The sequence below is a fragment of the Salarias fasciatus genome, unplaced genomic scaffold (genome assembly GCF_902148845.1).
Source record: "Salarias fasciatus unplaced genomic scaffold, fSalaFa1.1, whole genome shotgun sequence".
Taxonomy (NCBI): domain Eukaryota; kingdom Metazoa; phylum Chordata; class Actinopteri; order Blenniiformes; family Blenniidae; genus Salarias; species Salarias fasciatus.
The window spans coordinates 6,263-30,000 of record NW_021941284.1 but is presented as its reverse complement, the minus strand read 5'-3'; the positions used below and the strand labels follow the sequence as shown (position 1 = coordinate 30,000).

Here is a 23,738-nt window from a genome sequence, read left to right as displayed (position 1 = left end):
AAACTTGAGGCGTCTGTGTTCATGAGCACTGACAATGAGATCCTTTGTCTTTGGACAATAATCTTCTCATAAATAAAGTGGCAGAGGCCAGAGCACGGCTCAGATGCTTATTAATGTTTAAGGGTTGGTCATGTTTCTGTGAAAAACAGATGATAGTGTTATGAGAAAGCACATTCTCTTATTTTATTTTCTAAATCTAATATTTTATATTTGTATTTCATTTTTAAGGTTTGGTCATCTGTTAACATATATTTGAAATATAGATTATAAAATGATTAAATAAGATGTGTAGAATATTTTGATGTGCTTGTGTTGAAATAAATTGGCATTATAAAGCAACCCTTACTTGCAATGAATTTCAAATGTTTTAGAAAAGGCTTGAAAGAATATTGGTTTTGTAGATTTGATATGTAAGATTATAATTGCATGATTTCAGTAGGTGGGGATCTAAAGTAGGCCGATCTGAGGTCTGAAACTCCATGGCTGAAAATGAGACCCACTCTGGGCCTGATATTATTCATTTGTTTTTCTGTCATAGTTGGGTGAATGAAATTGGTAAATCACTTACTCTAAATGACTAAACTGATCGTATTTAATGCTGTGCAGTTTTAATTGTGTGGTTGTTAAATGTCTAAAATTTATGACAAGTTGTAAAATTTTTTTTTATATAACATTGGTTAAAGATATATTAACCCTGTTTCAATTCATATGTTTAGATGCACCGGTGGAGGAGCTGGACTCTTCTGATGACTGTTTGGAGTCAGAGGGCAGCTGCAGCAGACACATACCAGTCCTGCCTGTATTTGCTATACTTAAAGGTACCCAGGGTGATTATTCAACACAAAATGTAATTAATGCACCATTTAGCAAGATTTGAAGCTTCAAGACATCTTTGTCAGATTTACTATAAAATGTATAGTGCTGCTTATTGTATTTTATTTTTTTATTGTCATTTTAAAACTTATTGCACAGGACATTTGAGATTATTTTATTACAGATCAAGAATAAAGATTGTTATTGTTTCTTTTTGGGTTACAGAGCCAATAAAAATACTTTGTAATACAGAGAGGTCAGTAGCAGCTCTCATTTCTTCTTATAATTTTTCGATGCCCCCCCCCAAAAAAAAAAAATGTAAAAAAAATAAATTAAAATTAGCTGTTGAACCCCCCCTGTGCCACCTACTAAAATGAATCTGGATCCGCCCCTGCCCACACGCCGAACCAACGCGCTCAAAAGAGCCTCTCACACACCTGCGGCTCTTCACCTGTGTGCTCCTCATGTTTTCATTCATCCAGCTCCCCCTAGTGTTCAAATCATTGTAATGACAAAACGCCTCCTCCAGCCCCAGTTCCTACATTAGTTCCTTCTCCACGTATGCATGAAGCAGCGCTTCAGAAGAGAGCGAGTGTGTGTTTGTGTTTGTAGATTTGACAGCTGCGAAAGAAATGGCTCACGTTCTCACAGTTTATTTATTGCTGTTTTATCTGAACACTGTGACTGAGGCGAATTCATCACTTCAACCGAGAATGACTTTCACAGAGAAAGGTAGGAAATGCTTTTTTTTTTTTTTTTTTTTTTGAGAGAGAGAGAGATATTATACATAACCTCAAAAAAAGGAACAAAATTATATTTACTCTGCAGCGGTGCAGAAGGTGAGCTACAGTATTTGGTCTAAGTTCATTTAATTAAGAAATTCATGAGCTTGAGAAAATGTCACTGATGGCATTTGATCTTCTGAGTCTTCCAGTGCGATCAGGGGCTCTCAGCTGATGAGACTGAATGTAGCTGTATTGTATTCCATACAGCTCTGAGTATTAAAGCATTTCAATATGTTATATTATTGGCGCACACACACACATGCAAAAACACATAGTTGGTTGGGATGAAGTAAAAATGTCCTTTTTCAGAGGGCTTTTAATTTGAAACTACACATCAGATCTGGATGAAACTTTGTGAGTGGCACCCTGGGGTGTCCTACTATCAGGCAGACATGGAATGGTTTCTTGGCAACAGGCTTTTTGCTTTTGTCAGTGTGAATTTGTGTTTAATTTGATAGAGGAAGATCTGACATTGTAGCAGGAAAATCTAAAATACACTATGGACTACACTTATATAGCACTTTTTCATCTGCATTAGCAGAGACCAAAGCGCTTTACACTACAGGATCACATTCACTCGCTGGTGGAGGCAGCTGCCATGCAAGGCGCTCAGTCCAGGCAATTCAGGGTTCAGTGTCTTGCCCAAGGACACTTCGACATGCAGAGACGGGAATTGAACTAACAACCTCCCAATTGTCAGACAACTGTTCTCCCCACTGAACCACAGCTGCCCCCTATGCTTATCACTCAAGGTCATGAAAACTTAACAAAACTGACTTGGTTCACAAAATCAAATGAAAACAATAAAACACCGTAACTTGAACGTTGTCATCCGCGATGAGAAATCCGCGATTTTGGAGTTTGGCTCAACTCCAAATCCAAATGTGGATGAGGAGTGGGCGGGTCTGGTTTATGAGGAAAGGACAATGCATCCCATCTACTTTATGTATTATTATTGCTTTAGCCGCTGTAGATTTTCATCCAGAGAGAGGTCAACAGTGAAGTTATTCTCAAATGCTGATGTTTGAAACTCTGTGATCACTTTTATGCACCGCAGACATTTTTTTTTCTAAGACTGTCTTGAGATTTACCTGATATAACAATTCTACCTGTCCAGAGTGTATTCCTCTTTTCATTTGATACACACCACCTCCTCCTGATGCCAGTAACTTTTACTGAAGCTGAATATGTAAAGTGGTATTTCTAATTATACAGATGAAATGACAGTCAAATACAAGTTCCCTTTTCTGATCTCTTTAAAAATACCACCACTGCTGCTTCTCTTGACCTTGATCTTAATGCGGCTGCAGGTGGCATTTATTCCTACTAACTCTTGTAACAACTGTTTCTTGTAGTGACAATAAACACCTGTTTATTTACAGTTTGCAATATGGAGTCATTATATGCCTTTGAATGGAGTTACTGATACCAACATTGTATAGTTTCTCTGTGAAGATATGCAGATCTATTGATGAAATGCAGTTCATGACACAGGACAGGTAGATCATGGAACTGGAGGTGTGTCTGTGTGTGGTCAGGCTTTAGAGCTGAGGGGGGAAATGTCTCATGAGTAATAACGAGCAGAAGTGTGATTGTCGCCCCTGCCTCAGAGACCACCACAAACCCACCAAGCTGCATCACTTGTCAAAACTGCCACAACTTGCTGCTTGCAAGCAAAGTGGCTTTCACCCTGCTAGCATCATTAGACTTCAGCTTTTTATTTCACAAAGAAGTCACTATCTGTAGTTTACTATTTTTGTACTTTTCCCACTTTAATATCACTGCTATCTGGTGACAAAGAACCCATTTTGAGCACACAGCCAACAAATGTCCTCTAAGTTGTTTTAAAGTTAATTTACTTTGGTGATGAATCCATGTTTGAATATTAAATCCACTAAAATAACTCTCTGAAGCCATGAAACACAACAATTTGACAAGGATGAAGAACTTGTTTAAAGAACTTATGGTAACACTTTACTTTAAGCACCCGGTATAACACATTATAAGTAGTTATAAACACTCATGCATGATCACAATGCTTTATAACTCACTATACAGTACTGTACAGCATAGGATTAGGGTTAGGGTAGGGTAAGGGTTAGGTGTAGGGTTAGGTCCTGGCATTGTGATCATCTATGAATGTTTATAACCATAGCTACACGTGTTATAATGGCATTATAATGCTTTAGAAATGTGCTTATAATGTGTTATACAGGGGGGCTTCAAATAAAGTGTTACCAAACTTATGTACTGTACAATATTGATTTTTTTTAATTGGTTTATTTTCATTTAAAAGATAATACAAAATATATACAAAAAGAAAATAATACAACATTGAATGAAAAAGGAGCAGAAAGAACAATAACTTGTGATGTCTGCCCCCTCTTTCATCATATGTTTTCCCAACCTTTACAAACACCATCATCTTTTTCACCTGATTTTATCCTAGTTACACACACACACCTATTTACATTTTTTTCCTCTATCTGCCTCTCCTTTAGCCAGCCACTTATATTCCGTCTACAATTCCATTCATTATCTGTCTTTAAAATTCCAAGACCAACTCCATTCTCCATTCAATCAAGAAATACCTGTAGTTAATCAAAGTGATTTCAAACTGGAGCGGTCTTAGAGGTATCTGCAGGAAATGGGATTAGCATGTCTTCAGTAAGGACAAACAAGGAGCTGTAAAGAAGTAATGGCAAGGCAATGGGAAGGCATCACAATTCATTTCATCACTTCAATTTGACATTTAAAAGCTCATTTTAACATATCCTGGTTTTCATGCTGGTTAAAATAAAATAGCGCGTTAACATTTTGCGTTAATGTTTCCATGATAACTGTTTTTTTTGAGAGATGCGCCATTTGGAAAGGGGACTGGCCAGTGGCCACCATCTCCACCATTTCCATTTCCCTTGGCTAATGCTAAGCCACAACATACGAGCTGGTGATATTAAAAAAAGGAGTGGTGTGCTATTAAATGACCAGTTTCCATAAGAAATTACTGGATGGTTCTCTGCAAAAGAAATGTGCGCAATTTGTGAAGCCACATGCACGAGCCACGCCACTACGCCTCCTCCCTGCCTATCAGCCAGTCGTCACGTTCACAAGATGACTTTATCAATAAAATGCAGCTGCTGCAGCAGGGATGGTATGGATGAACGTCCGTTGAGTTTATTCAGCCGCTTCACCACTGAATCCAGTAAAGACTGTTTCCACTGCCTCATTCAGAAAAAGAGAGCAGCTCTCTCCTCCAACAGTTTCAATGGAATTAATTTATTTTAGCAAATTTAATTATTGTAGTTTGTCATAATAGACAGACTTTCCTTCCCTTCAGCATCTCAACTTGTAAATGTTGAATGGTTCAAATTCCACATTTATTAAACAGTTTACAATAAAAAATACATGCTTCACTCAAGCTAAAAGATTCAAAATAAACCAATTTTGTGCTCTAAATTGGCGATTTTATGTGCTAATTACAAGTTCACAAATGATGTGATTAATCACGATTACCTGCAGTCAGATCAGTGATTAATTAGTTTTTAAAAATTTAATTGATCGACAGCACAAGCTGTTTTAAAACTTTGTTCATAAGTCATAACCCCTTTGAGGAGAAACCTCACAGTTTCCAGACAGTTTCCATGTATGGCGCTCAGCACTGTGTTCTGTTCATTCATCACCATCACACTTATAATAAATTCATTTCTGAAACTGTGTTTTTTCCGAAAATATGTGAGTTTTACCTTCCACTTTCAAGATCATCATTTCTTTTCATCCAGTTGACCTCACCGAAGCTCTGTGCCACCCCCCACCCCCGCGTCATTGTTCTGATGAAAAAGGAGAACACACAGTCTTCTTGGCAATGCTTCACAGAGCAGCATGAGGAAATGTGTGTGTTGATAATTCTGGTGGAGCTATTTTTCAGTAATGGTAAAAAAAAAGTGTCGGACCGATTAAAGTGACTCACTACTAAAGTCCAAGCAAAGTTTAAGTCAGTTTCTTCTAAAAGGTTGGACAGTGTCTTCACAATTGAATTAACTGAACTGTTGTCAAGATGTTCTTGTTTAAATCATTTGTTGTTGTTTTTTTTGTTTTTGTTTTTTTTTTACTGTATAGTGAAGAATAAGTTTTTATGGTCTTTTTTTGTGTTTCTGTATATGATTTCTCCTAGACACCACATTTAAGAGCTCACCTTCACCTGTACAGCAGGGCCCTGTACGGGTTCTGCTCAGGAACCAGCCGGATATGGTCACAACTGTGGGACAAACACATCTAAATTTCTACAACTTTCAAAACCCCAACAAGGTAACAAACTCACTGAATAACCATGGAATGTGTTGAGTTAAGCTAATTTATAGTGAAGTAACATCGCTGCCTGGTTTGTTCACAGGGTCCTACAGGAGGGCGGGTGCAGTGGAACGAATGCAGCGGCGCTGTGAGTAAAGTGACTGGAAGCAGAGGACTGGAAGCATGTTGTGATGTTGAAGAAATCTCATATGAAAACCATTCTTTCATTTTTTTTTAGGATTGTGACTATAGCATGACAGTGGTGCAGCAGAGGCCAAACTCCACAGCGCTGTTTGTCTGTGGAACCAACAACAAAGAAGCACAGTGCTGTGACGTGGTAGGACTCTTTTACTGAGAACTGCTCTTTTCTGAGGAAAGGTAGTGGTGTTGTTTAGTGGCTATAGTTGCTTCTACTTCTGCCTTTAAAAAGCCTCACAAACAAACACCTCAAACACTTCCGGTTTATTTTTATTTTCTTTCCTTGAAGTAACATGTCATAGAAAATACTGAAGATATTTATTTAAATATGCGCAGGATATTTCGGAAACATCGCCCTCCTGCAGCCCCCATGAAAAGATGAAAAACATTAAAGAAAGCATTAAAGGATTCATCGACAAGGAAAGTGAGCACTCCATCCTCGTGGGTGAGTTTTTCTGCACACAACATTCTGGAAACTAATGAAATCCCATGGTGCTGTACACCAGGGCTGAGGTTAACACACCTGAGGGGTGGTTTTAGGTGGAGTTTGCATGTTTTCCCTGTTCAAGCACTTTTTTTTTTTGTTGCTCTTTTAAGATTGTTCATAGATGTAGTTATTGTCATTTTTGGTCTGACTGTGTCTACCTGTGTTGAGCAGTAGACATGTCCAGGCATCCTGCTTTTCACCCATAAACAAAAGAAATCACCTGCAGATCGATGAAGGCCGTGTGGAAGACTGATAGATAGATGAACTTCCTGCGGTCTGATTTTCTGTTTCATCCATTTTTTAACAAAAAATAATTAATTTTTCATTTTTAATTTTCTATCTGTATTCACAAAACAAGATAAGCAACCAGTTTTTCATTCACAGTCAACTTGTTCTTAACAGAGCAAACCACAACCCCACACTGACACCTACAGCTCAGGGTCAACAGTTAACCTCCCATACATGTTTTGGACAATGGGAGAAGGAAATCCATGCAGCATGCACATACAGGAAGAACCTGAAAACTCCTCACAGAATGGCACCAGCCAGTCTTTAAACCTGGACCTTCTTGCTGTGAGGCAAATCAACAACTACAAATTTCTAGTTTTATTTTTTCTCAGTTTTTTAGTACTTTTGTCACTTCTTTAAGTTTCCACCTTCCTACTATAACTTGTAATTTATATCTGCTGCAGAATCCGAACAAAGTGCCGATCTCTACATAACATACTCTGGATCTCAAGACCGCGTTGGCCTTTACAAGTTTGGAAGCAGAACAGTAATGCCAGCGAACCACGATAAAGGTACGAGAGTCTTGAGTAGTTTGGTTTGTTTGAGCAACTATTAGTTCAATAACAATTCGCTCCTCTTGCTTTGCTGTCCTCAGAGCAGCACTATGCAGGTTTGGTGCTGAGCAGACGGATCGACAGTCCTTTACAGGACAGAGTGTACGCCTTCTATAAGCAGAGGAACAGAGACACTCGAGTGAACAGTGAGATGTGGACCTCCTTCGTCACCCAGGTTTGCATGGTAAGGCCTGACAAGTATTATACAATTTAAAAGAGCTTCACATGTAAACTGCAACTGCTGTTACACCTACTTTTTCTGAAAAGCTTTCTTTGTCTACATGTCTAATAAATTCAGTCTCAATGTGACTTGAGTAACAGTTTCACCCTCAGCTGTTTTTTTTAAACTGAAAGAGAATCCCAGATTTCTTCTCCTGATGCTGCTGCACCTCCCTGAAACTGCTGTTTCCAATCACAATCATTATGTGAGTGTAACTCTTTGTTGCTTAATGTTTATTCCAGTCAGATGTTGGTGGTCCCAAGAACCTCCTGCAGTTTCGATGGACGTCCCAGTTGAATGCCAGAATGTTCTGTGGAGACTCTGAAAGGAAACTGCTTTTTTCTGAGCTTGTAGACACGGCTACTGTTCATGCAGACCACTGGGAAAACACCAAGATCTATGGACTCTTCAGAAACGAATGGTAGGACTCAGCATCACAAAACTGCAATTCCATAAATAGCATGCCTCACCCAAAGATGGATTTCCCTCTGACCCATTTCTCCAATGTTTTCAGCGTTCGTCATATTAATAGGTTAAAGTTAAAAGCGCGACTTGGCTGCTGTTGCTCAGTGACTCATAAAACCAGCTGGTTCATCCAAACCAAAGAGAGAAAACCATCTCAAACCATGATGAGACCTGGATAAAAGATCCAGGAAAGGGGTCAGGACAGACAGAATATGAGAAGTGTTGTATTCAAAGACTATAGTCCCTGATAAAGCTGATAAAGCAAAATGATGAACATTTTTGAAAAAAAAACTAAACTAAAGATCACATGATTTGAAATGTCAACGTTAGATATTTCAGTCCTTCGTACACTGTTGTTTGACTGTTTCACACACAAGTTTTCCTTAGATCTGTGTATATGATAACAATGTTTTTGCATCTTTTTATGCTGACTTCTCTTCTTCTTTCTCTCTTATCTTCTTTGCTCAGCTGTTTCCATCCGCACTGTTTTCTTAAACAACAACAAAGCTAAAAGCTTGTTTTATGCTGTCAGCTGTGTAAACCTGCTGGCTTTTGTGTTTCTCTGCAGGGGGATGAGTGCTGTGTGTGTCTACACCATCCGAGATATTAACGATGTCTTCATGAACTCTTCGTTTAATGGTCAGACTTCTGAGACGACGACAAACAGACAGAGAGATGTAAGAGCATCACCACTGGTTTTAAACATGTTCCTAAACATACTCATGCAGAGACAGGTGGCTCCGCTAACTCATGGACCTTGTGCTTGGAATTTGAATTTAAATCAGGTAGAGGTTCATGAACTTATGAGCTTTTTCTTTTCTTTTTTTTTTTTTCAGTGTGTTGAAGACAGCAGCAAGATCTCATTGAACATCCTCAGGATGATTGACAAGAATTCTGAGCTGGAGGATTGGATCCATCCTGTGGGCAACTCGAACCCTCTTCTCTTCAGTCACCACAACTACACTCACATCTCCGTCGACAGTTTCCAGCAGAAGGACAACAGTCAACATCCGGTCATCTTCCTCTCTCTGAGTGAGTGATACCAGCAGACTGCAGTTAGGTAGTGATTCAAAGGTCACCAAATGAAGGTTGATTGTGAAACCGTGCCCTCTCTGTTTACAATTGATCAATCACTCACCTCTGGATACTACAAACACTACGTGGCTCATTCAGGAGTCATTCCTGCACCTTGAGTGGTTGGAGAGAGCAGGGATGAGTCCCTAAAGGCCAAATGCAGGCGTGAAGTGCCTCCTCTCGAGGGGCTTCACACTTTAATTTCCAGTAATGATGATGCAATTTAAAATTTTTGCTCAAATCTTTTCAAGGTTGCCCTTTTATACTGACTGTCGTGTAGTCAATGTTTGATTGGGAGATTGTCTTATGACTTGGAATGGGTTTTTGGTTTTGGTTTTCAGTTTACTGTAGTTTCCAGAAATGCAGAAAAGTATCACATGGAGTTGTGAAAAAAAAAAAAAAACATGCTGATGATCATTTGATCAGCCTTCTAACAGGAAACAATTTAGTCACATTAATGTGATGATGACACACTTGCTCCTTCTGATTGTGTGACTGTTAACCTCCCACACTGATGTGAATCACTATATGGAATAAAGAGGCAGTGTGTTCAGCATAAATGGGATTTGTCCACGTGTGAGTCAATCAAGGTGTGTTTGGTACACATTAATGAAACACGCATGAGTGGGATGCTTAAGGAGTGGTTAGTTTGAGTGTTTGAATCATCTTTCCTCTTTTTTCATGTTGAAAATAGACAATGGAAGGATTCATAAAGTGTTGCAACATGAAAGCGAGCCCTTCATCATCGCTGAGTACCGACCCTTCAGCCACACAACCCACATCACCAGCATCAACCTGCACTCTTCCTCTGTGAGTAACTGCACCCCCGCACACGGTTTGCCCCCCACAGACATTCTGGGTGGAAGAGTTTCAGCGGAGTAGTGGCTTTTGTTGGAGGATGTGTGGGTTGATACATGGTTGATACACTTCTATAGTTCTTTTCCACTGACTTGACAGCCCCACAAGCACTGAGCAATGTTAGTCACATTCACACATCCACACACACATTCACACACCAGGAGGAAGCGACTGTCATCCAAAATATCAATCTATTCATTTCGAGCAGTTTGTGGATTTTATGTTTAGAGTTTTGCCCATGGACACTTTGACATATGAATGGATGGGGGAATCTAACCTGCTACCCCCAATATAAAAATATTTATTCTTCTGAAATCAAATCTGCTTCTAAGAACATTGATTTCTGTGTTTGAAAATCTGTCCAAGATGCAGAAACCTTTGGATTTCTTCAAATTTATTCCATCCTAGGTTAAAACAATTGTGCTGTTTAGGTCCTTGACTCCCACCAGTTGAGACTTCTTCTTCTCCTTGTCAGAGAAATGCACACTGTGGTTGTCCAATTATGAACTTTACACAGAAGATTGCTGTGCTGTGTGTGATTGTGCTTGCTGGTGCCGTTAATGGTTGATCACAACCATATTCATGTTGGGAGGTTTTCACCTGTGGAAACAGCAGTGACACCGTGTGAGCTCTGAAAACTCTTTGGTGAAGTCAGATAGGAATAGTGTGCAGCTTCATGGTCTTTGGACAAAGTTCACACTTGTTTATTTTGTGCGTTGTTGTAGAAAAAGCTGTACGTCAACTCCAGAGATCAACTGGTCCAGGTTGATGTTGCCAACTGTACCCAGTATGGAAGCACCTGCCAGGATTGTATCTTATCCAGAGATCCCTACTGCGGCTGGAAGGACGGCCTCTGCACATCTGACACGCAGTAAGTCCTCGGTGTCACGGCACACCTTAAACTTAATTTTCAAACATAAAGTCTGCATTTCACAAAATGTGCTGGGGATAGGGCCCACAGATCATGGATCTGCGTGACCTAAAACCACATTTCGGTGTAGTCCACTGAGCAACTGGACCATTTGAGAACTCATAAAACATCAGACTCAAAACTGGTTAACTCAAATGCACAATTATGTACAACCCATAGTAGTTTATGTAAGTCTCTGCTTTGCTCAAAGTTAAAAAATAAAAAATAAAATACAGCAAACAAAAGGAGTTCACAAGAAAGATCAAAAATACAAAGAGCAAAAAGTGCCAACAGGGTCAAAATCAAGATGACCTTGAAAAACAGAAACCTGACACGTGACAACAGTCTTGGACAGAACAGGACGAACTGGCAACAAGACAATGAGAGACGAGGCCTTTTTATGCAGGAGGTAGGAGGACAGCTGAAGCCAGTCAGGGCAAAGATGCCAATCGCAGTGGGAACTTCACATAAAGGGAGGGAGTCAGGTCTGAAACGAGAGGGGAAAGGTAAGCACAAAGAAGTGCATGAAACACAAGACTCAACCTGAACCTAAACCAAGACGTGACATTACACGTCTCTGTATCTCTGTAATCTCTGTATTTCCAAAAAGACATCTGCGCTTTAGCTTGATGGGTAATGGTTTTAATTCCAACAGATTATTTTGAAACTGTTTATTTTTCACAAAACTCAAGAAAAGCGTTCATACTGTAGTACATAATTCAAATGTTGAGAAACCCAACACATTAATGCAAATCAAAATTAAGAATTCCTGTTTCATTGGCTTACTTGACGCTAACTCTCATTCAGTGGAAAGCTGAGCACTGAGAGCTCTTTATGGGGCTCACCCACACATGGCAGAATACACAGAATTCCTCTCACAGTGCGAACCAATGGCGAAGAAACAAGAAACGTCATTGTTTTTAACAAACAGGGGCCTTTGTGGTGGTTTGAAGCAGTATAAACAGCCACAACAGTCTGCTATTTGCTTCTCGTGCTGCTCACCAGCCTGGACACATGCTGCTCCTACATTGAACCCACTCTGCAGTTGTGTGACTGAGGTCATGACCGCCGACAGACCCGACAACATCTAACAGCAGCTCAAAATAAGAGTTGAGGGCAGCAGCATCAGAAGATCCAGAGAGTTCTTCATGGGAGCAGCTCACATCCTGTATTCTTTAATTCCTTTGTCATGTTACGCTGACGAGTCACGTTATTTATAATGACTTTGGAAATGTGTCTCATGTTAACAAGACCTGGATGATTTCAATTTATAATCCAACCAGCGATCAAAAAGTCTCCACAGTAACCAATAATTTTCCTCTGGGGTTAAAAAAGTATATATTTTCTATTGTATTTATGTGGCATGCCTCACATTTTGAGTGTTGTAACATCAGTCATTCTTTGGTTGCACCTCGTGTTGTGTCATTAGACTTTGTCATGTGCAATGTGGCCACGCTTCCCTCTCCACACTTCCAATATGGAGTAATGTTTTGATAGTTTCACCCAATAAGTCATGCTGGAGACATTTTCACTGCTAGTTTTAATCACGAGCACTTCCTCCACTCAGCTGGCTTCTAACCTTTTTTATTTGAACAATTTCCAAGCACAAGATTTATCATGACTTTCAACAAGACACCTAAATTTTACATCAGATTCAGTCTACAGAATATTTACAGGAGGTTGGACCATGTCATTGATGCAGTTTGCATCAAGCCAAATTGGACTGAGAACAAAAGGCATGAGTTTTATTCATGTTCAACAAAAAAACACATGAAAAAAAGAAAGAAAGATAATAGACTTGAAGTAACATGATTATAAGATATCAATACCTGTATAGCTTCTAAGCTGTTTCAGGTACCTTAAATCACTATAAAATAAATTGATCAAGTAATTTGAATAATCTGGAAACGACACGTAACAATGCATAATGAAGAGTGATCTGCCTTTATGGTTCACTTTATTGTGGAATATTGAATTCCTTAAACAGGCTGTCACTTTGTCATGTACAGGTCCTTCTAAACAAATTAGCATATTGTGACAAAGTGCATTATTTTCTATAATGTACTAATAACATTAGACTTTCATATATGTTAGATTCATTACACACAACTGAAGTAGTTCAAGCCTTTTATTGTTTTAATATTGATGATTTTGGCCAAAAAGTAAAGAAAAACCAAAAATCCCTATCTAAAAAAATTAGCATATTCCATCCGACCAATAAAAGAAAAGTGTTTTTAAATACAAAAAAGTATGTTCACTTATGCACTCAATACTTGGTCGGGAATCCTTTTGCAGAAATGACTGCTTCAATGCGGCGTGGCATGGAGGCAATCAGCCTGTGGCACTGCTGAGGTGTTCTGGAGGCTCAGGATGCTTCAATAGTGGCCTTAAACTCATCCACAGTGGGGGGACTCTCAGCTTCCTCTTCACAATATCCCACAGATTCTCTCTGGGGTTCAGGTCAGGAGAGTTGGCAGGCCAATTGAGCACAACAACACCATGGTCAGTAAACCATTTGCCAGTGGTTTGGCACTGTGAGCAAGTCAGGTCGTGCTGAAAAATGAAATCTTCATCTCCATAAAGCTTTTCAGCAGATGCAATCATGAAGTGCTCCAAAATCTCCTGATAGCTAGCTGCATTGACCCTGCCCTTGATAAAACACAGTGGACCACCACCACCAGCAGCTGACATGGCCCCCAGACCATCACTGACTGTGGTACTTGACACTGGACTTCAGGCATTTTGGCATTTCCTTCTCCCCAGCCTTCCTCCAAACTCTGGCACCTTGGTTTCCAAATGACATGCAAAATTTGCTTTTATCCAAAAAAAGTACTTTGGACCACTGAGCAACAGTCCAGTGCTGCTTCTCTGTAGCCCAGGTCAGGCGCTTCTGCCGCTGTTTCTGGTTCAAAAGTGGCTTGATCTGGTCTGGAATCGGCCCTTCTCCACAATCTTCCTCAGGGTCCGGTCACCTCTTATAGTTGTGCAGCGTTCTCTGCCACACTTTTTCCTTCCCACAGACTTCCCACTGAGGTGCCTCGATGCAGCACTCTGGGAACAGCCTGTTCGCTCAGACACTTCTTTCTGTGTCTTCCCCTCTTGCTTGAGGGTGTCATTGATAGCCTTCTGGACAGCAGTCAGGTCGGCAGTCTTACCCATGATTGTGGTTTTGAGTAATGAACCAGGCTGGGAGTTTTTAAAGGCCTCAGGAATCTTTTGCAGGTGTTTAGAGTTAACTCGTTGATTCAGATGATTAGGTTAACAGCTCGTTTAGAGTATCTTTTCATAATATGCTAATTTTTTTAGATAGGGATTGTTGGTTTTTCTTTACTTTTTGGCCAATATCGTCAATATTAAAACAATTAAAAGCTTGAACTACTTCAGTTCTGTGTAATGAATCTAACATATATGAAGGTCTAATGTTTATCAGTACATTACAGAAAATACTGAACTATATCACAATATGCAAATTTTTTGAGAAGGACCTGTATTTGCTTACTAAAAAAGTTTACATATGGTGGTGTGAAGGTGAGGTTCATGACCTTTAAGTCACATGAAGAGGAAGAAGAAGTACACCAGTTCTGTATTCGGATAATTATTTTACATTTACAGTTTGTCTTTAAAAAGTGAAAATGGTTCCCAGCAGCAGAGGCAGCAGAAGTGAGAGTTATTGGTTGTGTGTGTGTGTGTGTGTGTGTGTGTGTGTGTGTGTGTGTGTGTGTGTGTGTGTGTGTGTGTGTGTGTGTGTTTGTGTACTCGTATTTCTATCCTTGTGGGGGCCAAATGTCCCCACAAGGATAGGAAAACCTGGAACGATGTGCCTTGTGGGGACATTTTTCCGGTCCTATTGAGGAGAAACAGTGTTTTCTTGGCCATGTTGTTGTTACTGAAAAAAGTAAAAGTGCAAAAACATTTCTTTAGGGTTAGGCTTTGTTTTGGTGTGGGTTAGGGTTACGGTAAGGGTCAGGGTTAGGAGTTAGAAATGAATGGGAGTCAATGGAAGGTCCCCACAAGGATAGAAATACAAACCTGTGTGTGAGTGTGTGTGTGTGTGTGTGTGTGTGTGTGTGTGTGTGTGTGTGTGTGTGTGTGTGTGTGTGTGTGTGTCTGTGGTGAGAACAGTTTGTTCCCGGCATTACATTTTACTGCTAATAAATTACCTTAAAGGGATAGTTTGGGATTTTTGACATGAATCTGTATGGCATCCCCGTCAGCAGTGTTGTTCATTCACACAGACTGACCCCTGACCCCTGACAGCATCCAGTGAGCAGAGATCCTGTCCGGTTTACGTCCAGAGGAAAGTAGTCTGGCAAGTTTGCTGGGGTCCCGAAAATAAAGCGTTTTTCTTCTCAAACCAATGTGTGTGCGAAAGACTGATATATTTGCATCACAAAACCGTTGTCGACGAAAAAGTCAGACCTCGTAAACGCTTGGCACTATTTTCTCTCCCCTCATATCACTCCACGCCGCCTCCAGCTGCAGGCAGCACGGAGATGCTAACAGCTAGAGCTAGAGCTAGCTTGCTCTTTACTAGCGGTAAACAAAGTGAAACCAGCGCGGCTGTGCGAAGTGCCAAGCGTTTACCAGGTCTGACTTTTTCGTGGACAACAGTTTGTGATGCAAATATATCACTCTTTCGCACACATATTGGTTTGAGAAGAAAAACGCTTTATCTTCGGGACCCCAGCAAACTTGCCGGACTACTTTCCTCTGGACGTAAACCGGACAGGATCTCCGCTCACTGGACGCTGTCAGGGGTAAGGCCCAATCGCAATTCTCACTCCTCAACCTTGATCCTCAATCTCAAATTAAGTGCCTCCTCAAAACAAGTGTTAAGGAATGTAATGTCACTTGGAAATGGGACAACCCTTAAAGACAGTTACGTCCTTGGACCACAGGGGGCAGCACTGCGCAAGAGGGTAGAAGAAAGCTGGAAGTGCAGTGTTTCCTGCAGGAAAAAAGTTTGGGTGGGGGGGGGGGTTTGGACCGTCGGGAGGGTGCTTGGGGCTCGCGCGACGCTTGTGGTGGTCAGAGGGGCCGATGGCGCAGATTGGCAGCCTCGCTTCCGTCAGTCTGCCCCAGGGCAGCTGTGGCTACAGTAGTAGCTTACCACCACCGAGTATGGTGTGAATGAATAATCCAATGTAAAGCGTCTTTGAGTGTCCTGAAAAGCGCTATATAAAACCAATGCATTATTATTATTATTATTCTTTGGACCGTCCGAAGGAGAGAGAGCGCACACGCGTGGACCGCTGTTTTTTTTTTCTCTCTCCGTAATAATTTTGTAATAATTTTGGTCAATGATCAATAACAACGCCCTTTATAACTGTAAGTAATGCGCCCTGCATTAGAAATGTTTAACATTTTGCATGTGTGACCTTGCTAATAAATGTATTCAAATGAATTTTCTTGATTTCTTTCTAATAGCCTTTGTAAATATTATCTGTGATAGAAACTTAATACAATTACTCCCAAAGTAATATACAAGATTTTTTATTAATAAAATAACAGCAAAACGAACTATTTAACAAGCATTCTGGATTATCCTTAACTCCAAGGTAGGTCTCGTAGAATCTCAAAATTATGGGAGATAACGTCCCTTAGTCTCGCTCCTTTCCTCAACTTGTTAAGGAATGGGACAGCACTTAACTTCACGGGAGCGCGCATTTTGAGGAATGAGGAGTAAGATTGAGGATTAAGCAGAGAATTGGGATTCGCCCTAAGTCTGTGTGAATGAACAACACTGCTGACGGGGATGCCATACAGATTCATGTCAAAAATCCTGAACTATCCCTTTAAAGGATAAATTCGGTTTAAACAGTTTTCACGTTGTTTATAGAAAGATGCATAACAGTATACTCACTCAGAAGGGTTTTCTGATCTGAAAAGTGGTCTGGTAGAAAGTTAGATCCATAGTCGAGCTGCAGACCTCCATATACTGTTAGCCAATTGGGCATCCCTGGCGCCGGCTTCCAAAACGGCTTTAATCGTCCAAAAACTCATTAGTTTCACCAATACGATGGTCCGCTCGTGCCTCTCCTCCACCACAGCCCGGTGTCGCAAAATATATGCTGTTGCAGTTTTACAGATCTCTGAAGTGAACACGGTGATCTGGAAGTAAACTTAAGTACATTCACCAAGAGACACAGTAGGTGGTGCTGTGCACCAAAGTTGTTGGTCGCCACCCACTCCAAAGAAGAAGAAGCACATCTCTGAACTGCAAACATCTGCTTCTTCTTCTTTGGAGCAGGTGGCGACCAACAACTTTGGTGCACAGCGCCACCTACTGTGTCTCTTGGTGAATGTATTTCAGTTTACAATGAACAGGTCAGTGATTCATGGTTTGTCGCTCATATATGAATGAGCAGTACTGACAGAGAATGAGTGAATGTCTCCAAGTGTGATGATTCAACCACATGAGAAGACAGGAACACACACAGGAAGCCATTTCTCAGATCATACTACAGCAAATCAAACAAGCGACTGTCCAAATTCAAAAGCCTCAGCAATCATAATGAAATTCAGACATACAGATTTGAAAAGAGGTTTTCATCAACGTTCTCTGGAGCAAAAGAACTTTGATATGGTGGCTGTATGATCCATCCACACGCAGCAGAACGGTCACAACTCCTACAAATTGGGGCATTACAGGAGACACAATAACAATGAAATATGAAAAGTGTCAGCCTCACAGAAGCACAAAATGCAAGCAATTAAAGAAGAAGAAGAAAATTGCTGTTGTTTTTCAGATAAATGAGTTAAAATTCTTACCGGCTGTCTTAAAAAACATTCACAGTTCTGCTTCATTTTATTAACAACATGCAACAATTGTGTTTTTATCAGAAATGTGATATATTTTTTTTGTGTTATGAACTTGTAATAGTTTTGTTTCAAAGAAACAGCTGAAAGTGTCCTTAAATGGTCACTTTCCTCATAAAGAGTTAAAAATCTCAGACGAAGTCTTGGAGCACAGCATTTGTTCTGACCTGCAAAGTGTTTCAGTTCTGATGTTACAAATCAGTCAAGGGTGTGCTTCAGGTCTGGACACGTCCTCTTTTCACATCCTGTTCAAGGTTTCTGGATTCATGTTTTTTTTTTTTTTGTTTTATTTGAGAGAGACAGATTAACATGAACACTTTATATCATTTGTTGTTCAAGGGAATATTAATTTATTAATGTCACTGGCACTTTGTACAGATGTGATATTTTGTTGCAAGGTGTCATTCAAAGTCTAAACCAAGTCTCTTCATATGTTATGTTACTGTTCATTACCTGACATGGACATTTTGGACCTTCTTCTTTGAAAACCAGAAAGACCCGATGAAGCAACATCTAAATTCCTGTAATAATGGAAGTTACTTGAAGTTTATTTCTGACTTTTTGTCTCCATATACGAGACGCAGAGGGACTTCAAGAGAAGTACCAGAAGAGATAGGTCTTTTCTGGTAGGTCTGCAGCATAACAAATAATGATCATATACATATGTTTTGCATTGCTTATGATGTCAGTTTGAGACTAATATAACTACAGACTGAAGAAATGAGATGACCACGTTAAACTTAGAGTGAAATGTCATCTTTGAAGAGTTGATACAGACAAAAATGCTTCTTCACAAATTCACAGTTCTGGGAAGCTGAATAAAGAGAGGAGCTGGGGCTTTGCAGGGAAATATTAGTGTGTTTAGATGTATGGCTCTCGTTTTTAAGACAGCGTCTTAAACTGTTGGGATAGCTGTCCAGTTTGGACATCATTAAGTCTTTCATTCTCTTTCTTTTCCAGTAATGCTCTCCAGGATGTGGCCAGAGGAAACCCTGCTCTCTGTCCATCAGCAACGTCAAAGTCTCAAGGTATGGAGACCTACTACCAGGCACATTTTCAACTTTACGTACTGTAAATGGAAAACTTCAATACTGGCTGCATTCTTTTTGAACTATCCAAGATTGTAAATATAGATCTTCAGAAAGAACAACAAAGAAATCCAGTCTGAATACTTCTCACCATTACTTGTCTTTCAAACAGTCCTTTCCACTTGAGACAGCTACTCTATCTCTGAAAATCTTGCTGTTTCCACTCTTTAACTGGACTAGCTTAACCAGATATTTTTTACCCCAATTCTTGGTAGGAGGTGGGCCGCTTGTATTTTTTGTCGGTTTGGTTTAGTGAGGTTGAAGCTGATCACAGACTCAGTTGCACAAGCCATGGCCATAGTACAATAATGATATCCCTAAAATAGCCTTATGAACATTGGTGGGCATGGACACCTGGAAGACGTGTAGCATTATATTTCAGAATCAGACTTTAGATGAATGAAAATCACATTGTAGCAGTCGACAAAACTTCAGTGTTTTTTTTTTTCTCATTTGGTCGACGCTTCAAAATTGATGCACTCGTGCAACATCCGTATTTACGTCCACAGACAAGGTGCTGTGCGTAACTTCACCTCTTCTTTCAGTGGGAAAATTAACTTCACATGTTTCTACACTATGAGCAAAGTTCCTACACACATGTTGAAAACATGCACGTCTAACCACTGGTTTTAAATGAGATCTGACATCACGATGAGCGGTTTCCCAGCTCTATAGGGCGTATACGTATTTGCTCTCATAAATTGCATCATTTAAAGTTACTGCTTGCACTCCAAGTTCATCCACTCTATTCCTCCTCGATGCCAAAAACTTTTGTTCTGAATTAAATAAATAATGCTGGTTTGCAAACTGCTCCAAATGATACCACCACTGCATAAAAACTCACATTAGATATATTTCATCGCTTACTTAAAGGAAGTAAAAATATGCCGTCAATCTATTTGTGGTCTACTCAAAATAGGTCATGCCTGCATAAGTAAATGTTGGTTCTGTGCTCTTTATACTTGCACCTGCATGGCTCTGTCAACTGTGCTGTAGGGCGTATTCGTATTTGCTCTCATAAATTGCATCATTTAAAGTTATTGCTTGCACTCCAAGTTCATCCACTCTATTCCTCCTACATGCTAAAAACTTTCGTTCTGAATTAAATAAATAATGCTGGTTTGCACCATTCTCACAAGTTTTACTTTTTGACTTTTCTTTTTAAGTTATAGTGGATTTTTGTCACACTTATTTTAGATCAGGTTCAAACTTCTGTCATTTTATCAGATTAAATACAAAACTATAAATGTAAAAAGGTGAATTTATTTTTCATGTAATGACAAGATGCCTGCCCTTCCCCACTTGTGCACTTTGTCTTTCTTTCATGTGTACCACTGTATATATCCAGGAATTAAACTCACTAATTTGAATTTTTCTCTCTTTCACCTTATGTGTGACTGTTGAGCTGCAGAAAACCCTCCTAAACCCGATGCATGTAGTCATAGTGTAAGTTCCTTTTGAATGCAACATACCACAACTACACATGTGGTTCTTAAATAACTGATTGTGTTTTTTTTCTTCAATTTGTATCCAAGGAAAAGAAAGTCACAGTTATTTAAATTCATACTTAAACTTGGCTCAGGTTTGCAGCTTTGAATGAGTTTCTGGTTTGTATGAGTTCAGTTTTGCATTGCACCACAAAAAAAAATTCTGTTTCCTTCCTTTGTGAAAATGAGGTCAATGATACTTCCTTTAATCTGTAAGCTCTCTTACCCTCGTCTGCATGCAAGCCTTTGCACATCAGGTAGAATTTAGTACTTTAGAAACACATTGGTGTAGATAAACTCCTGTGTCCAGATAAACCTTCTAAATGTAACTTTACTCTCACAATCATATCTGATAATTCGGTTACAAACACAGCTTCAAAATAGGATCATAATGTCAGCCCATATGCTGATGATACACTTGTTTTACACTTAAGATGTACAAAATAATTAAAGTCTCAACTTTCAGTGATACAGAAAACTGATTTTAATTGTAGAAGGTCACTAAAGCCTGTTACACACTACAGGATTTTTTAAATCTTCACCTATTCAGAGAGCACACACTAGACGACAACAGAGGACAGATCGCACTAGATTTTCCTCTTCTGCTCCTCTAGTGTGTGGAGTCACGATGGAGCTCACCACACACTAGAATATTCTTCATCAGAGACTCTGCTCCTCACTCTTCCAAATCTCATGTAGTCAAATGTGACTTTTTGCGGTTTCCCTTCATTTTTGTATTTACATTCATCTCCACTGTTAATCATAAGCTCGTTCATTCCCTCAGTACATTCATTCATATCGACATCGCTCCTTCAGTGCATTTTTGATTCAGAAAAGTTTGTCATGTACACAGCAGATTTTATTTTAAAACAATGTCTTTCAGACAGCAACGGCTGTAAAAGCAACAAAAGTTTAGCTTTTCCACTTGAAAAGTTGTTCTCTAAATGGGGTCACATTCTCTCCTGACTCCTCAGTTGCACATTGAAGGAGAGGATTCAGCCTCTGTGACCTGTCACGCCTCAAGCAAACTGGAAACCAAACCAGTTTAAGATCAAATAAAGGAAACAAACATTAAATCTAAACAGGCTTTTGTTTTCTCTTCTCAGGGGCCAGACATGAAATGAAAGCTGAACGTAGAAGTGAAAGCATGGTCAGCGTTCCCTTTCGGTCCAGGTACTTCTTGACCTGCCCAGTTTCGTCCCATCATGCTGAGTATATCTGGAAAAGTCCTGGCCAGACCACAAACTGCAGCTCCAAGGGGGAGCAGTGTGTCCACCTGATCCACAGCATGGGTCCTGAGCAGGAGGGACTCCACCAGTGTCTCTCAGAAGAACGGGGCTACCAAAAAGTCCTGGCGCAGTACCAGCTAATGCTGAAGGGCAGGACGGAGAGCCTGAGGTCAGGTCTGGTCTTCTGGGTTTGTCTGATGACCGTTTTTGTCCAGGTTTTCTACTGTTAGAATGAAGCATTTCAAATGCATTGGTTTGTTAGTTTGTTTTTTTTTTAACATATATATATACAATTTATATACATATATATATATATATATATATATATATATATATATATATATATATATATATATATATATATATACATATATATATATATATATATATATATATATACACACACACACACACACACACACACACACACACACACACACACACACACACACACATTGCGCTCCAGCTGACCATCAATGAAGCATACACAGCAGCAGCACTTTCTGCGGTGAAACACGGTCCATTCCTCATTATTTGCCATGATGACCATTACATCGTGCTTTTGAATTCATTTATTGTATTTTGCACATAATGCGATTAATCGCGATTAAAAAATGTAATCGTTGCCCAGCACTAATATATATATATGTATATATATATACATATATATATATACACACACACATATATATGTACATATAATATATATGTGTGTGTGTGTGTGTGTGTGTGTGTGTGTGTGTGCGCGCCTCTAATGAACGTATTGAAACAATTAGAAATTCAGAGATACAAAGGAAAAGCAACTCTCAGTGAGGGAAGATGATTGTTACAGCTAGGGTAGACGATGTTGAAGAGCCTGCAAGATTTGAAAGTCGCACACCTCAAGCCATCCCCCCTAAGCTCCTCCTACTCCAATCAGTGCTTGGCCCAACGCCACACCCAAAACGAACGTGACTGCTCATCTCAACTAATGTTTTCAATGGGACCCCGCTCCAAGCCTAGGGTGACCATACGTCCTCTTTTACCTGGACATGTCCACTTTTTACGTCCTGTCCGGGGCGTCTGGACAGGTTTTTTAAATTCAAGGAAACGTCTGGGGTTCACTGTTTCTCATAGCACATAAACGTAAATTGACCAGTGCTTTGCACACAATACTATGATACTTTGTTGCACGACGTCATTACCGAGAGGCGTCTTGTGAGCCGATCTGCGCTGCGCGCTCACACACACACACAGATGGAGTGGAGCAGACGGGGCTGTTCAGACAGTGGAGCACGGCATCTGATTGGTTTCTTAGGAGCGGTCCGCGCCTTACGATTGGTCGGAGTTTTTATCGTCCTTTGGCCGCTACAGTTGTCTGATTTTTTTCCACACCTTTTTCCGTACACATGATGTATTGACTTCTCCCAGGGGTCAAGGAGCATTTCACTCAGAATGACAGAAAGTGCTTTTGGACAACATCGCCTACCCTAGCTTTAAAGATGATTGTTAAAAAAAAAAAAAAAAAAAAAAAAAAGGGCCCAAATGTTCCAAATGTTTCATATTCATATCCGTTAATTCTTCAATGCACTTGGTGCCTGTTTTCAGAGTATAATGTTTTTTGCTCATTTCACAATTACTTCCTATTAATTACAATTACTTCCTAATCCCATGAGTGCAAAATTTTGACAATATATTGCAACAGCAAGTAAGAGGATATTATAGTTCAGCTATAGGAATGTTACAGAACATATGTGTAGGAAAGGATGAGGTGTCCTCGCTGTTGTTATATTGGGGAGCTAACAGACTTGTTTCCAGTGGTTTCTTCTATACTATGTGGCTCAGATAAAAAACTTTTTTTTCAGTCCTATTTATTTTATGAACCCGTCAGTTCACTCTCTGTTTGCATGCAGCTTCACGTTGCTGTAGTTTGACACCACCCTCATGATCATGCACATAATCAAATAGAGCCAAGCTTCCTGCTCGCCTGTATTTACCTTTGAAAGACAGCTAGATAGACATATCGTTATTAATCCTTTGCTATCGCAGCAAAAGATAAACCACAGCAGTGAAAATGACTTGAATAACCAGCTCAATAACCTGCCTTTACAGAGATTATGTTTTGTTAGTTAATTGAAATGCAAAGATGTTAAATACTGGATCCACATCTATGCAGGTCAATCATGAGGTAATGGCT

At 39.8% G+C, this 23,738-nt stretch overlaps 1 protein-coding gene across 1 annotated transcript; it reads left to right on the top strand.

The window, feature by feature from the left end:
- Positions 1-1,381: 1,381 nt before the first annotated feature.
- Positions 1,382-21,812, top strand: LOC115384711 (semaphorin-7A-like). Its single transcript, XM_030086953.1, has 14 exons — positions 1,382-1,545; positions 5,770-5,903; positions 5,989-6,033; positions 6,124-6,222; positions 6,420-6,528; positions 7,263-7,370; positions 7,454-7,596; positions 7,875-8,053; positions 8,666-8,774; positions 8,934-9,129; positions 9,866-9,981; positions 10,755-10,900; positions 18,719-18,786; positions 21,440-21,812. The coding sequence occupies exons 1-14, from the start codon at positions 1,446-1,448 to the stop codon at positions 21,790-21,792; spliced, it is 1,905 nt and encodes a 634-aa protein (XP_029942813.1). The 5' UTR covers positions 1,382-1,445; the 3' UTR covers positions 21,793-21,812.
- Positions 21,813-23,738: the final 1,926 nt, after the last annotated feature.

Bases quoted from the DNA above. Each gene is read 5' to 3' on its own strand.
- LOC115384711 (XM_030086953.1), top strand. From the start codon at position 1,446: ATGGCTCACGTTCTCACAGTTTATTTATTGCTGTTTTATCTGAACACT. The intron at 6,223-6,419 runs GTAGGACTCTTT...AAATATGCGCAG, and splicing joins AAGCACAGTGCTGTGACGTG to GATATTTCGGAAACATCGCC. The intron at 9,982-10,754 runs GTGAGTAACTGC...GCGTTGTTGTAG, and splicing joins TCAACCTGCACTCTTCCTCT to AAAAAGCTGTACGTCAACTC.